Source organism: Lissotriton vulgaris, chromosome 2_2, assembly GCF_964263255.1.
Source record: "Lissotriton vulgaris chromosome 2_2, aLisVul1.2, whole genome shotgun sequence".
Taxonomy (NCBI): Eukaryota; Metazoa; Chordata; class Amphibia; order Caudata; family Salamandridae; genus Lissotriton; species Lissotriton vulgaris.
Genome location: NC_141688.1, coordinates 202623969 through 202638491, shown reverse-complemented (window position 1 = coordinate 202638491; position 14523 = coordinate 202623969). Strand labels below are relative to the sequence as shown.

At 50.6% G+C, this 14523-nt stretch overlaps 1 protein-coding gene across 1 annotated transcript in view; it reads left to right on the top strand.

Moving 5' to 3' along the window:
• The window catches only part of TRIM44 (tripartite motif containing 44), a 511513-nt gene that overhangs the window by 476077 nt on the left and 20913 nt on the right, over window positions 1-14523 (top strand). Inside the window, exon 5 of the mRNA XM_086959538.1 lies at window positions 1758-1900. Within this exon, the coding sequence (XP_086815664.1) occupies window positions 1758-1866 (109 nt within the window). The 3' untranslated portion in view covers window positions 1867-1900. The remainder of the gene's footprint in view (window positions 1-1757; window positions 1901-14523) is intronic.

Here is a 14523-nt window from a genome sequence, read left to right as displayed (position 1 = left end):
ACACATACATGCCCTAAGGGCATGGGCATGTATGTGTGCCACATAGCACTTTGAAAAATGCAAAAAAGTGCATTTTTCAAAGAAATCGCAAATTACCACCAACTTGAAGTTGGTGGTAATTTGCGATTCCTTATGGCCAAATTGCACTTTTTCTGGGCCTCATACATTGCATTTAAGGAATCGCAATTTGCGATTCATTAAATGCAATCGCAAAATAAGGAATCGCAAATTTGCGATTTCTTATTTTGCGAAGCTGTTTTGCTTGCATACATAACACTTAGCTATTTCGCGATTGCAAATGCCGAAATTCTGCGAATTTCGGTATTTACGATCTCAAAAGTGCCTTCATACATATGGCCCTTAGTGTTTTTATTTTTCAAAGGTCTGCTATGGTCATGGAGGGGTCTATTTTGCTTTCATAGTATCTTTAATGCACCCAATGGTCTGCTGTAGTATTGTGGAGTCTGTTGTACTACTGGGAAGTCTGCTGTACTCTCTTAAAGTTGGGTGTGTTCCCATGGAGTCAGGTGTGTGCTTAGAACATAGATTTGTCTAGTAGGAAGGTAGTTGCAGTCTCAGGGATCCTGTGGCCTTCTCAGGAGGTGAGTTGTCTTCTCAGGGCGTATGTTCAGGTATTAGTGAGTCTGGTGTGTTTTTTAATCAGTCTGTGAGTGATACTTTTCTGCTCTCAGTGAGTGACTGTACTGTTTTGCAGCCAGCCTCTCCATCACTTAGTGAATCTGATGCCACCACATTGCTTCTGTCTAGCACTCAGTGAGTCTGCTGTGGGTTCAGTTATATGGTCAGAGAGTCCTGTGTAGTTAATGAGCCTCCTGTGAGCTCATCAAGTCTTTAGTGTCCTTCTGAGCTGGATGTGGATCAGTGGTTTTGTTGGGCTCTCAGTGAGTCTGCGGTGCTGTAAGCATGCCCGGCTGTCAGGGACTCTGCTGGTACCTCTGTTGGTGTGCTAGCTAACCATATAGTTTGAGTTCTAAGGAGCTTCCCCGAATGTGTGTGACTCACTCTACCAGGTTCTCAGTGAGGCTTCTGAATTCTCTGAGGATGCTTGCTTCTCACTGAGGCTGTTGGATGTCCTGTGATTCTGTGAGAATAGTGGTGTACCTGGAAGAGTCTTGTTCCTTCTCTGAGTCTGTTGTGTGCTGAGTAAATGCTGTGTTTTTCGTCTGTCTTTTGTGTGTCTTCGGTTACTTTGTTGAACTCATATTAAGTATGTTGTGTTTCCAAGGAGTATGTTGTCTTCCCATCAAGTATGTTTGGTTCTCGGGATGTTGGGTTCTCAGTTTAGTTTGCTGTATTCCTAGTTGATATGTGGGTTCTTATTCTATTTGGTTCTTAGTGTGCTGGGATCAAAGTTAGCTTGATGAGTTCCCTGTAAGTGTTGGTATGGCTTCTGTCAGTCTGTTGGGCATGGCTCTTGTTTAGTTTCGCTGTTAATTTTGTGCTTCTTTGTAAGTCTTTTAGATTATACACAAGTTTGTCGGGTTCTGTTCAGATCTTGTTGGTTTACTGGTGAGGCTTTTGAGTTCCCTGTGACTCTTGGCTTTCTTGCAAGTCTGTTAGGTTCTTTGCGAGTCAGTTGTGTTTGCAGTGAGTCATTTGTGTGAGTCATTTGTGTGAGTAGTGAGCATGAGTTCTCGATGAGTCTGTTGTATGGTTATAGGTCCGTTTTATACTCCTCAATCATGTTGTATATTGTTCTTGAAGCTTAAACTTAGTGCACTTTCTCTTTCTTTCAGTCCACACCAGAGAGACCACTCACCACCTAGATCTCCTCCCCGTGGCGGGGGGCGCCGCGGCAACATCAGGCGCTGTGATCACCCGCCACCAGCAAATGGACCCTGGTGAAGAAAGACCGACCAGAGCAGCACTTTCAACTTTGGTGAGACTGGTTCAAAGCATACTGTGAAAAGAGAACAGAGAATGATGGCCAAGCACATCTGGGCTACCTAGTTTCTGCTAAGTATTTCAAACATACATTCTACATGGTTGCCGAGTGTGTGCTGTCCTTCTTCTGTGTCTATCCCAACTTTTTTGTAATTGATTCTGTTTGTTCTCAGCACCACTTCTGTTGGAGCACAGTCCTGGGCACTCACTTCCTTTCCCATAAAATATATTCTGATGTTACTCCTGAGACCAGTCAATCTCATGTTGGCCATAGGCAAAGGTAGTGTATCTGCTGCTGAAGTCTTGTATTGTGGAATTTAGCCATCTTTATCCTTGTCCTCGGTTGCTTCTGTGTTTTTCCGCTCAGAACACTTCCTGATAATATCTGGAAAAAAGGATTTATTTACCTGAATCCTCTATTCCTCCAAGATGATTTAGTTCCATAATTACCTCAAATCTCTGTGTGGAAAAGGACCCTGCGACTCTTTCCTAATATTTAGTTCATACTGTGTTACAGCCTGTAATGACTAAATAAACCTGTGGTTCTATTTTGGGTGGATAAGGTAGGTTAAGAATAAGCAAACAGTGGTTTCAATGCCACTCAAGTAAATTAAATATATTATTTTAATATAAAAATAATAGCTGTGTTGCTGTACAGCACTCACACCCCTAGAGCTTTATGACATAAGGGTGCACTTTCTCTGTTTGCGCTGTGGCGCACCTTCAAACAGATGTGCCGGGTCAAACATGGAAAGTGCGCCCTATTAGGCTGAATGTGCTGCCCATCATGGAGATCATCACGGAGCATGGCAACGAAGCAGAGAAGAGAGTGAACAACAAGGAAGGAGAGCGCTCTCTTGGAGTGCTTAACAAAAAGGACAAGCATTGGCATAGCCATTAGGTCTCACTTTCGGAACCTTATAAGTATTTAGTTATGCAGCACAATATCCTTAGTGCAACAACATTAACTGTTGCATGGTTAAACACTTATAAGATCCCAAAGGCAAGACCAATTGGCTATGCCAATGCTTGTTTTAGATCTTGCCTAGGGAAAGCTTTATTGTTTTCACAGACTAATGTTTTGTAAAGTAATAATAATAATACAAAAATATATACATGGATTCAAACAGGTATGTATACAGGAAACACAGAAGAGCGATAGAACAGCAGAAGATAAGATAAGAGTATGAGCTGCAGATAATAAGAGGAGGAGCAGCCGAACTATAAGACTGATAGCACTCTTGATATAAAGAGCAGGGTAGGTAAAGCAGACCTACATTGTGGCAGAGCACCACTGGTGGAACAGAAGTAATGCCCCTTAAGAGTCGCACACGAGGATGACAAGAAGTAGCAGACCACCGGAAGTGCGTAATAAAATGTGGAGCACCAATATGTGACAACCTTATGAAAAGCAATCTGGAGACAGTGTCCCTCATAACTCAATGCAAATTATAGCAGGAACCACAATAGATGATAAGAAGAGGAGCCACAGTGATAATAGGAGGAGCAGCCGTACCATAGCAGTGAGATCACTGTCAATATGAAGAGCAGGGTAGGTAAAACATACCAACATTGCGGCGGAGCACCACTGGTGGAAGAGAAGTAATGCCCTTAAACGGCCACGGAAGAGTATGACAGAAGTAGCAGACAATAGGTAGTGCGCTATAAAATAAGGAGCACCAGTATGTGAAAACCATATGGACAGCAATATTGAGACAGTTATCTTCATAACTTCATGCAACTTATAGCAGGAAACAAAGCAGCAGCGGGTGATAAGAGGGGGAGCAGCCGGTGATAAAAGGAGGATTATTGGAACGAGAAGACCATTCATATAAAAGGAAGAGGGGGAGGAGGATGTGATCCGGCGAGTGATGTGCGCAAGCTCACTGGGGAGAGCAGAGCCCCTCCAAGCAGGAAGAACACAGAAGTGAGTGGGGGCCAAGACATGTGCCGCAGATGGCGCATCTGCTCGTAGCACACGCCCGCGTGCGTAACCGCAAGCGCAAGGCCACAAGCAAAAGCGTGTGGTAGCATTTTCCGAAGCCTACTTACTAAAAGTCCCACCAGACAGCGCATGCGATGGCTCAGGCAAGACCTAAAATAGTAGGTCCTTAAAAAGGGAGCAGCGAAAGGACACAAGACAGCCAATGACAAGAACTGTACAGAGGCTATGCTCCAAAGGATTGACAAACATAAGAAGAGGAAGGCAGACCATTGAATACGTAGCAGGCAGATGATTGACAATAAAGCCAGCCAATGCCAAAGTAAAGTAGATGTTGTTGCATATTTTCTGAGATAGATCTCCGTGCCAGTTCTCTCTACTCCCCTGTATTCGACCCTGCACCACTCTATGCCATTTCACTCTACTCTGAAACAATCTACTATATGCCACTCCAGTCTAGGCCACGCTACTCAACTCCACTCTGTGCCACTCCACTCTACGCCCATGCACTCTACCCTGCACCACTCCACTCTACACTGCTTCACTCTACAACAATCTACTCTAAACTGCCACTCAACGTCACGCCACACTGCCACTCTACGCTACCCTACTCTACACCACTGCTCTATATGCCACTGTTTTCTACGCCACTCCACTCTACTGTACACCACTCTAATCTACGCAACTACATTCTATTATGCTACATTATACGCTGCTGTATTCTATGCTGCTGCATTATACACTACTGCACTCTGCACAACTATAATCTGCAGCACCCTACACCAGTCCACTCTATACTACGCCACTCTAAACCACACTACTCTCCTCCACTGTATGCCACTGCACTCTACTCTACCTGCACCACTCTAATCCACTGTATTCTGTGACACTGCACTAACACTACTGCACTCTATGCCACTGTATTCTACTCAACACCACTGTACTCCACGCCGCTGCACTCTAAGGAATTCCACTCTACGTCAATGGACTCCATGCCACTCTACACCACTGAACTCTACGGCACTCTACGATGCAATGCAGAACTCTACACAACTGAAATCTATGCCACTCTACTCTGCACTACTTAATTCTATTCATAATCACAGAGGGGAAAGGATCACTTGTCCTGCGTAAACCAAGGTCTGCAGGTAGGTAAGTAGGTGTCTCCCAATAAAAGACCCTCATACACGCGTTTTTTTGGGTATCTCGTAAAACGCGTGTATGAAGGTCTTTTATTAGGAGACACCTACTTACCTACCTGCAGACCTTGGTTTACACAGGACAAGTGATCCTTTCCCCTTTGTGATTATGAATAACTAAATGGAGTCTGAAAGGATCCGATCTCTCTCTCCCCCCTCAAATTGATTATACCTACTTAATTCTATGCCAATGCATTCTACACTACTGTACCTGCATCACTAAATGCTGCTGCACCGTGCAGCACTCCACTCTACGGCACTACAATCTGCCACTGCACTCTAAGGCACTATACTCTACTCTGCACCACTCTACACCACAGTAGTCTATGCCACTTTACTTTGCACCACTGCACTCTACGTCACTGCACTCTACTGTGCAACACATTGTACGCCCTGCATTATATGCCGCTGCACTCTACGCAGCGGCATTTTAATCTACTATGCTCTGCAATGCTGTACGCTAATGAACCCTACACCAGAGCACTCTACGCCAATCCACTGTACGCAACTCCACTGTATGCCACTCCAGTACAGGACACTCAATCCACTCTTTGCCATTCCACTCTAGGACACTCCAGGCCACTCCCCCTTACGCCACTAACTTTTAGCCTTGATGAAAGGCAGCCGTGCAGGTGTTCAACATGGCTATAGCACATTGCATCCTAATAGCTCTTGCATAGGGCAGGCTTATTGGCTTCGCCAATACTTGTTTCTCTCCCACGCTTTCACATTCACATCGTATATTTTTTCCACCTTTTTAGGTTTTGACTGGCCATGCGCTTTGCGCATGTGCCAAAAAACCTCTTGAGTTGTGTGTGTGGGTTGGGATACGCCCCCTCCTCCGATTGGCTAGCTCCATAAATGGAGGCTAGCCATTGGACGAGGGGCCTGTCCGTCAATGCCGGACCAGACACGGGGGCGTTCCCGAGATTCTTTGGCTTTTGCCGACGTCACGCGACGTCAGCTGAAAGCCGGGAACGCCCCCGAATCTGGTCCGGCATTGCCGGCACCTGCCTTCCTGCTCTGCGTGTTTGTTCCCGCCCCTGCCCCCCCGCCCCCCCTCCCGCTCTCCGTGCACCTGCCTTCCTGCTCTGCGTGTTTGTTTCCGCCCCTGCCCCCCCCGCCCCCCCCCTCCCGCTCTCCGTGTGTTTGTTCCCACCCTCCCCTCCCGCTCTCCGTGTGTTTGTTCCCACCCTCCCCTCCCGCTCTCCGTGTGTTTTATTTATGCGTGTTCGCAGAAGGGGCATGGGAGGTGAATCTGTCCGTCAACGCGGACCCGTTTTCGTGTTTTTCAGGAATTGTCCCCATCGCCGCCCGGCCCGCGACCAGGAAGTCAGGCAGGCCGGGGGCGGTACTGCGGGACACTCGTCATTCCCCAGGCCGCGCTCTGATTGGCTGCCGGCCCGGGACCTAAGTGGAGGAAGAAGCAGCCTGCAACCTACGCCGGAGACCGAGGAGAGTCCCGAGGAGAGGGAGCTCTTAAGCCGCCGACGAGACCCGGTGAGTGCCTGAGAAGGAAGGGGGAGGCGTCGGGGCACTCTGCCGGTGCAGCGCATGTAACGTTTCCACTGAATCCCTGGCACCTAACATTTCCGGGATGCCCACAACCCCCGCATGAACTCAGCGCCGGCCGGGGGCTCCCTTTGAAGAGCATGGAAGTGTGAGGGGCCACAGTGTTTACTCTCCATCCTCCAGAAGGTGCTGCGAGAGGAGGTCTGTTGGGGTGGAGCGGTGCAGAGGGTACACCGATGAGGAGGGCGCTGTGGTTGCTGCAGACTGGAGGCACGCGCTGTCCGACCGCACAAGGATAACACTTACAGGCAGTGGTGGGTGAGAGAGGCGGGGGCGGACGCTGAGATGGGGAGCCAGGGAAGCAGCTTCTGAAAGCAGGCGGAGCTAGGGCAGAGCTAAGGCCGGGAACGAGGAGGGAGGACTCTGGACACAGGAGCCAGGACCGGAGAGTCCGGGTCGGGCGGTGGGAGAGCAAAAGTTGGGATGGAATTGGGCAACCGTGGTTAGGAGCGGAGACTGCATGAGGTCGGGCCTAACCAAAACGGGCAGAGCTAGAGGGTACAAACGGAGAAGGACAGGACCTTGACGAATAGGAGACAAGCGGTCAGGCAGTGGGATGGAGGAGCTGGGATGGCTAGAGACAAGGAGCTAAAGGGCAGAAGCCGCGGGACACCGCTTGGGGTAGGGGTTTGTAGGCTAGAACCTGGGTGGACACCCTTACGCCGCAGTCCGAGTCTGAATGTAGGCTGGCGAGGAAGGAGTCTGTCCGGGAGGGAGGGACCCACGGAGGGTGCCCTGCCAGCAGGTGAGAGCCGAGGGAGGGGCACCGAGCCGCAGCCAGCGTCGTCCCAAGCAGGAGCCACAGAAACCACATGAGCTACCGGAGGAACAAACCCCCGCCCACCTGTGCCAGCAGCACCCGCCCTGTGCCCTCTGGTGCCAGCAGCACCCAGGAGCAACATCTGCGCTGTGCCCACCGGTGCCAGCCCCGGGAGCGGCAGCCCTCTCTGCCCTACCTGGACGCCCTGGGCTGCCCGATGCCCCCTCTTGCCCCTGACAGGTGAGGCTGTGCGCAGCCCCTGGAGCGGATGCCCGGCTCCAGCCATGCTCGAGGGGGGCTGACCTCTGACCCTGCCCATGGGGCGAGCCCTCGGCGCCCTCCTGACCCTGCTCTGCCTCAGCCTCGGAGGAGCCCAGCCTTGAAGTACAACACCGACGCCCCCCGACTGACGGCCAACTTCGTAAGAACCCTTTGCACTTTTACGAGCGTGTGTGTCCTGGTGAGCGGGTGTCTGTCACTGCACCGAGAGTGTGTGTCCTGGTGAGCGGGTGTCTGTCACTGCACCGAGAGTGTGTGTCCTGGTGAGCGGGCGTGTCACTGCACTGAGTGTGTGCCCTGGTGAGTGGATGTGTGTCACTGCACCGAGGGCATGCGTGTCCTGCTGAGAGGGGGTGTATGTCACTGCACCCAGAGTGTGTGTGTGTGTCCTGGTGAGCGGGTGTGTGTCACTGCACCGACAGTGTGTGTGTGTGTGTGTTCTGGTGAGCGGGTGTGTGTCACTGCACCCAGAGTGTGTGTGTGTCCTGGTGAACGGGTGAGTGCGTGCCTATCCTGCAGTGAATGTGTGTCTATTCTGCAGTGAGGGTGTGTATATCCTGCAGTGAGGGTGTGTATATCCTGCAGTGAGTGTGTGCCTATCCTGCAGTGAGTGTGTGTCTGTCCTGCAGTGAGTGTGTGTGTCTATCCTGCAGTTAAATGTACTTCCCACTGAATCCCTGGCACCGAACATTTCCGGGATGCATCGCGCGCCGGGTTCTGTAGTGAGCAGCAGGTGGGGACTCAGGCGGGGGCGGACGCTGAGATGGGGAGCCAGGGAAGCAGCTTCTGAAAGCAGGCGGAGCTAGGGCAGAGCTAAGGCCGGGGACGAGGAGGGAGGACTCTGGACACAGGAGCCAGGACCGGAGAGTCCGGGTCGGGCGGTGGGAGAGCAAAAGTTGGGATGGAATTGGGCAACCGTGGTTAGGAGCGGAGACTGCATGAGGTCGGGCCTAACCAAAACGGGCAGAGCTAGAGGGTACAAACGGAGAAGGACAGGACCTTGACGAATAGGAGACAAGCGGTCAGGCAGTGGGATGGAGGAGCTGGGATGGCTAGAGACAAGGAGCTAAAGGGCAGAAGCCGCGGGACACCGCTTGGGGTAGGGGTTTGTAGGCTAGAACCTGGGTGGACACCCTTACGCCGCAGTCCGAGTCTGAATGTAGGCTGGCGAGGAAGGAGTCTGTCCGGGAGGGAGGGACCCACGGAGGGTGCCTTGCCAGCAGGTGAGAGCCGAGGGAGGGGCACCGAGCCGCAGCCAGCGTCGTCCCAAGCAGGAGCCACAGAAACCACATGAGCTACCGGAGGAACAAACCCCCGCCCACCTGTGCCAGCAGCACCCGCCCTGTGCCCTCCGGTGCCAGCAGCACCCAGGAGCAACATCCGCGCTGTGCCCACCGGTGCCAGCCCCGGGAGCGGCAGCCCTCTCTGCCCTACCTGGACGCCCTGGGCTGCCCGATGCCCCCTCTTGCCCCTGACAGGTGAGGCTGTGCGCAACCCCTGGAGCGGATGCCCGGCTCCAGCCATGCTCGAGGGGGGCTGACCTCTGACCCTGCCCATGGGGCGAGCCCTCGGCGCCCTCCTGACCCTGCTCTGCCTCAGCCTCGGAGGAGCCCAGCCTTGAAGTACAACACCGACGCCCCCCGACTGACGGCCAACTTCGTAAGAACCCTTTGCACTTTTACGAGCGTGTGTGTCCTGGTGAGCGGGTGTCTGTCACTGCACCGAGAGTGTGTGTCCTGGTGAGCGGGTGTCTGTCACTGCACCGAGAGTGTGTGTCCTGGTGAGCGGGCGTGTCACTGCACTGAGTGTGTGCCCTGGTGAGTGGGTGTGTGTCACTGCACCGAGGGCATGCGTGTCCTGCTGAGAGGGGGTGTATGTCACTGCACCCAGAGTGTGTGTGTGTGTCCTGGTGAGCGGGTGTGTGTCACTGCACTGACAGTGTGTGTGTGTGTTCTGGTGAGCGGGTGTGTGTCACTGCACCCAGAGTGTGTGTGTGTCCTGGTGAACGGGTGAGTGCGTGCCTATCCTGCAGTGAATGTGTGTCTATTCTGCAGTGAGGGTGTGTATATCCTGCAGTGAGGGTGTGTATATCCTGCAGTGAGTGTGTGCCTATCCTGCAGTGAGTGTGTGTCTGTCCTGCAGTGAGTGTGTGTGTCTATCCTGCAGTTAAATGTACTTCCCACTGAATCCCTGGCACCGAACATTTCCGGGATGCATCGAGCGCCGGGTTCTGTAGTGAGCAGCAGGTGGGGACTCACGCCCCCTGTGCACCCCCCAGGGCACCCTGGCTCTTACCGTCACTCGCTGCAGCCCAGGGTCCCAGACAGCTCAGCAGGGCGGGGAGGAGGCCGGCCACGACCACCAGCGAGGCCATTCTGCAGGTGATTTTCACAGCTCGCTTCGGTCGGTGCCCGAGGTTGCTCTGAGCCTGGCAGCTTCAGAGCAGGTGCACCTAATATTACCTGTTCCCGCGTGGAGATAACCGTCACAACAATCAATACCAGTGCAGGCAGGCGCTGTAAATGCCTTTCGCGAAGGTCGTGTTGATGCATTTCGACATTAACATGTGGCACGAAGCCAGAGACAATCCCCACACGCGCCCAAGCAGGTTACACAGACATGAGCAAATGTGCACCACCGCGCTACGCCTGGTACAGTGCCTAAAATAAAAACAATAAGGGCCGGGCCCAAACCTTTGTTCAGAAGGCTGTGACTGACTGGTGCTATCGCATGCCAGGAGGGCTGACTAACAATGCGGATATTCTTGATTCCATCTTATGCCCCCGAGATGTAGCTCACTCAGTGAGTGAGATTAGTAACCTTAGAAGGACTAGAAATTGAGGAAAATAACATTTAGGTTCCAGCCTTATGGCCTGCTGCTGTTCGCATGCAGCTACTGGATAATAATAAACATCATTTAGTTAAATTCCAAGGACTGTAATGTGTGACATGCGGGTGACACAAATATCTCTTCTATTGAAAAAGCTACATAAAATACAAATATAATGTTAAGTTATATTTCACAGCAGGCACGTTAACCCAATGCTATTTTAAGATGCGTCACAACTGCTAAACCCTATTGATACTACTCTTCGAATAACTTGGCAATTGGCGTGTCAACCGTCTCTCCAGCATATATCTTAACCACATATGATATTTTTTAAATTGAGCCGGTTTGTGACCAATTATGCCGAAACAGATTTACTACGGGGTTTGACATAATTAGGAAGGTCTTTGCCACAACTGTTTTAATTAATGTATACGTTGACTGGACTGAGAGCCTCATGACTCGACCCCATTTTTGCTGCCATTCCTTGACCCCCAATTTGCCGGTTAGCAAGTCAATGTTTGCCAGATCCTGCACTCCCGCTCACAAACCAATGGTTTCCACACAGGTGAAACAATGAAGCGACTTCCTGCAGCCCACCCCAGACCCGCAGCCCTCTGCCCTCACCTCACACTCTGGAGCCGCCACTCTTCTCCTGACAACAATTCCCCGGACAGAAAGATGCCAGAGACACACGGACATAGAATTAAATACACACAGACACATCAGTGAGAAAGGTTCCTTTTATTAAAGTTACAATTCGTGTCTCCCTGTTGCCTGCTTGTGCCTCCGTTTTCGTGTCTCCCTGTTGCCTGCTTGTGCCTCCGTTTTCGTGCCGTTACTCTGTTGCCTGCTTGTGCCCCTGTTGCCTGCTTGTGCCCCTGTTGCCTGCTGTGCCTTCGTTTTCGTGCCTGTGAGACTGAGTGCAGGCTGTGAGTGCAGGCTGTGAGTGCAGGCTGTGAGTGCAGACTGACGGACTGTGCGTACCTGTGTATGTATGCAGCTATGTGTACAAGAGCTAAGTCATGCTGTGTATGTTGCTATATGTGTACAAGAGCTAAGTCATGCTGTGTATGTGTGTATGATGCTATATGTGTATTATGCTATGTGTATGTGTGGGTCTGTAGCTGTGTATGCGTGCAGATGTGTCCAGGAGCTGAGTGATGCTGTCTGTGTGTAATGCTATGTTTGTATAATACTGTGTGTGTGTGTGTGTAACTGTGTCTGTCTGTCTATAACTGTGCATGTCTGTAGCTGTGTGTGTATGTAGCTGTGTATACAAAGCCTGTCAATGTGTGTAGAGGAGGAGCTCTGTGTGTGTGTGTATAGCTCTGTGTACATATACCTACAGGCTCAAAGCTTTGAAGACTTCTAAGAACATTATGGCGTCATCCAACCACATGCAGCCAGTGCTTATTTTGTAAAAGAATCGGTGCGGATTCCCAAAGCTCTGCTCGGATGTCTGTGGCCTGCGCTATTAAATGTCGTACACCAATCACCAAGGCTTTGTAGTGTTAAATCCAGCTCATGCCTCTCTAATCCACCACGTGGCACTCCCGCCCCCTGTATCTTAGTCAGTATTTGTAAAGTGCAACTCTTGCAGGTTCCTGCTTTATCCCTTTGCAATGTTTTTCTTTCTTTCTTTCTCTTCCTCCTTCTTTCCTTTTTGTGAATTTTCCCCTCTCTTGCTCTCAGTAAATGTCTGATGCAAGAAAATAAGTGCCGGTCTGCAAAAATGAGCCTGTGGGCCCCACCGTCAACCACTGGTTCAAATTAAGCATTGCATGCAGCAGAAACATAACTGACAAAATACATAAATGGTGCCCTGCAACCAGTAATTGAACGGCTTCTCCCCAGAACCGCAGAAGTGAATCGCCTTCAATGGGGAACACCCACTCCTTAGCTCCAAGCAGTCAGTTTAACTTTAAAAGGAACCTTGTTAGACAAATACCGACATCTTTTAAAGATTATTTATTTATGTTTACAAAAAACATAAATAAAAATAATGTCAAGAGCAATGCCAATAGCTCTAACTTTAACAAAGGCAAAACCATTGCATTGTAAATGCTTGTTCTCCTCTTCTCCTTATTTCATCTTGTGCGTCATTACTCTTCCGCGCCATCTCAGACACACTCTCGTTTATTTCCACCCCAGTTCCGTCTCCCCTCTCTCCCTCGAGTCGCCCCCTCTTCTCCTGCCAGGACAGTGATGGTCACGTGTGGGGTGACGTCTGTCCACCGCCCCTGACAGTGAAGTAATGGGCGCTGGTGCAGTCTCTGCCGTTCCAGTGAGGTCGCGGGCTCGGTGCTGTGTGTCAGGCCCGTGACTCCTCGGGGGCGAGTACCCACAAAGGAGGCTTTGTTCCCTGACACAGAGACACCATTGAACGGGGCAGTGTGCAGCGTGTCTCATGCCTTCATTCCTTGGAGTCTGGTCTGTCTGGAGAGCCCCTTCTTACGCACAGGGGGTGCCCGTGCCACGCCTCGCCGGAGGCGGCCTCTTTACAAAGAGCCTGTTTCAGAGATGGAGACATTCACGCATTCTGCGCGTTCCTTCGGGTTTCTTGACGCATGATGCCGTAATATGACCGGACTCCTGACCCGGTACATGCCCCAGTCGTAAGAATGATGGGCCTTGTGTATTTATTTATTGTTTTATATATTTATGCATGTATCTGTAGTTCTCTTTAGCTAGAACCAAGCATCTGGGGTACGCCTTTGTGAAATGTAAGTTACGCCAGCAGCATTTCACATTGTGCAAATTCACCTAATTGTGACCCGCGACCGGGAGACCAGTTCACGCAGAAATATATCGCCCAGCCATTCCCTTGCAGGTCGTGCTTAATTTGTAGAAGAATTATTTCCGGGGCCAGGGGCGGCCTTAGGCATGTGCAAGCTGTGCACCTGCACAGGGCTCCCAATCCCAGGGGCCGCCACGCCAATATATATCCTTAATATAATAATCCTCTGAGGATGGATACATATTTGTGTGGCGGCCCCTGGCAGGGATTTGGCGGACTCCGGCTATGTTCCACTTCCAAACACCTTGACCCTCCCCCCTCTTCACTGGCCTCTCGCTCCGCCCCACACGGACCCCTCTTCCAGGGACCCCTACCTACGTTCCCTGCCCAGGGCCACCAAGAGCCTAGAGCCGCCTCTGCCGGGGCCTAAAGTTTTTCTCAGAGGTGGGCGCCATTGTATGTCGGAGTACCCTTTCCGCTGCACTCTAGATAAGGCCATGTGGTTCTGATGACAGCTGCGACCCCTAGCTTGCCCTTTGCTACTCCAATCACTGCCTTTGCGACCCCTTGCCTCAGAGGTGGCAAATTCAGTGCAGAACACGGGGCAGCTGGGGGTCCACTCCTTTTATTTTCTATCAATTTTCATTACACGAATAGTGAATAAATAAAAAATATTGTTCACTAATAGTGTAATAAAAATGGAGTACAATAAGTTAGAATATGCCCTTCCATGGCAGCGGAGGTAAGTAAAAAAGAATTTTAAATGTATGTTGTGTGCGTGCTTTTGGGTGTGTTTTTGTGTAAGAGTGTATATGTGTGAATTTTTGTGTATGTGTAAGCAGGGCTCTAAGTGGAATGAAAGAGCTGGGGGTCTCTCAAAGGGGCGTGGCCGTTCATATTAAGGGCGTGGCTTAATAACACATAAGCTAAAAATATATGCTAAGCATACTGTGCCGCCTGACTTGTATTTTGGTGTTTCGGTCATTGCATCCAGATATATGATACAACTAGAAACATCATACCTACAAAACGTCAGAACTATTAGATTTATCATTGGTTGTCAGCTAAATAGGCTTGCATATAATATTGAAAATGCTTTCTCTTAAAGCCTCGCAGACACCACGACGATGTTGCTGCTCCTGAGTTTGAAAAAGAGAAGGAAATACAGAGCGAAGATGACTCTTAAAATGATTTCCCTCTCCCTACAACGCTCACCTGGCATGACGTCATGCTGTAACGTCTCCACTAGTGAGAAGTGAGCAGTGTGAGCAGCGCACACCAATGTGCCTGCTGTCACTG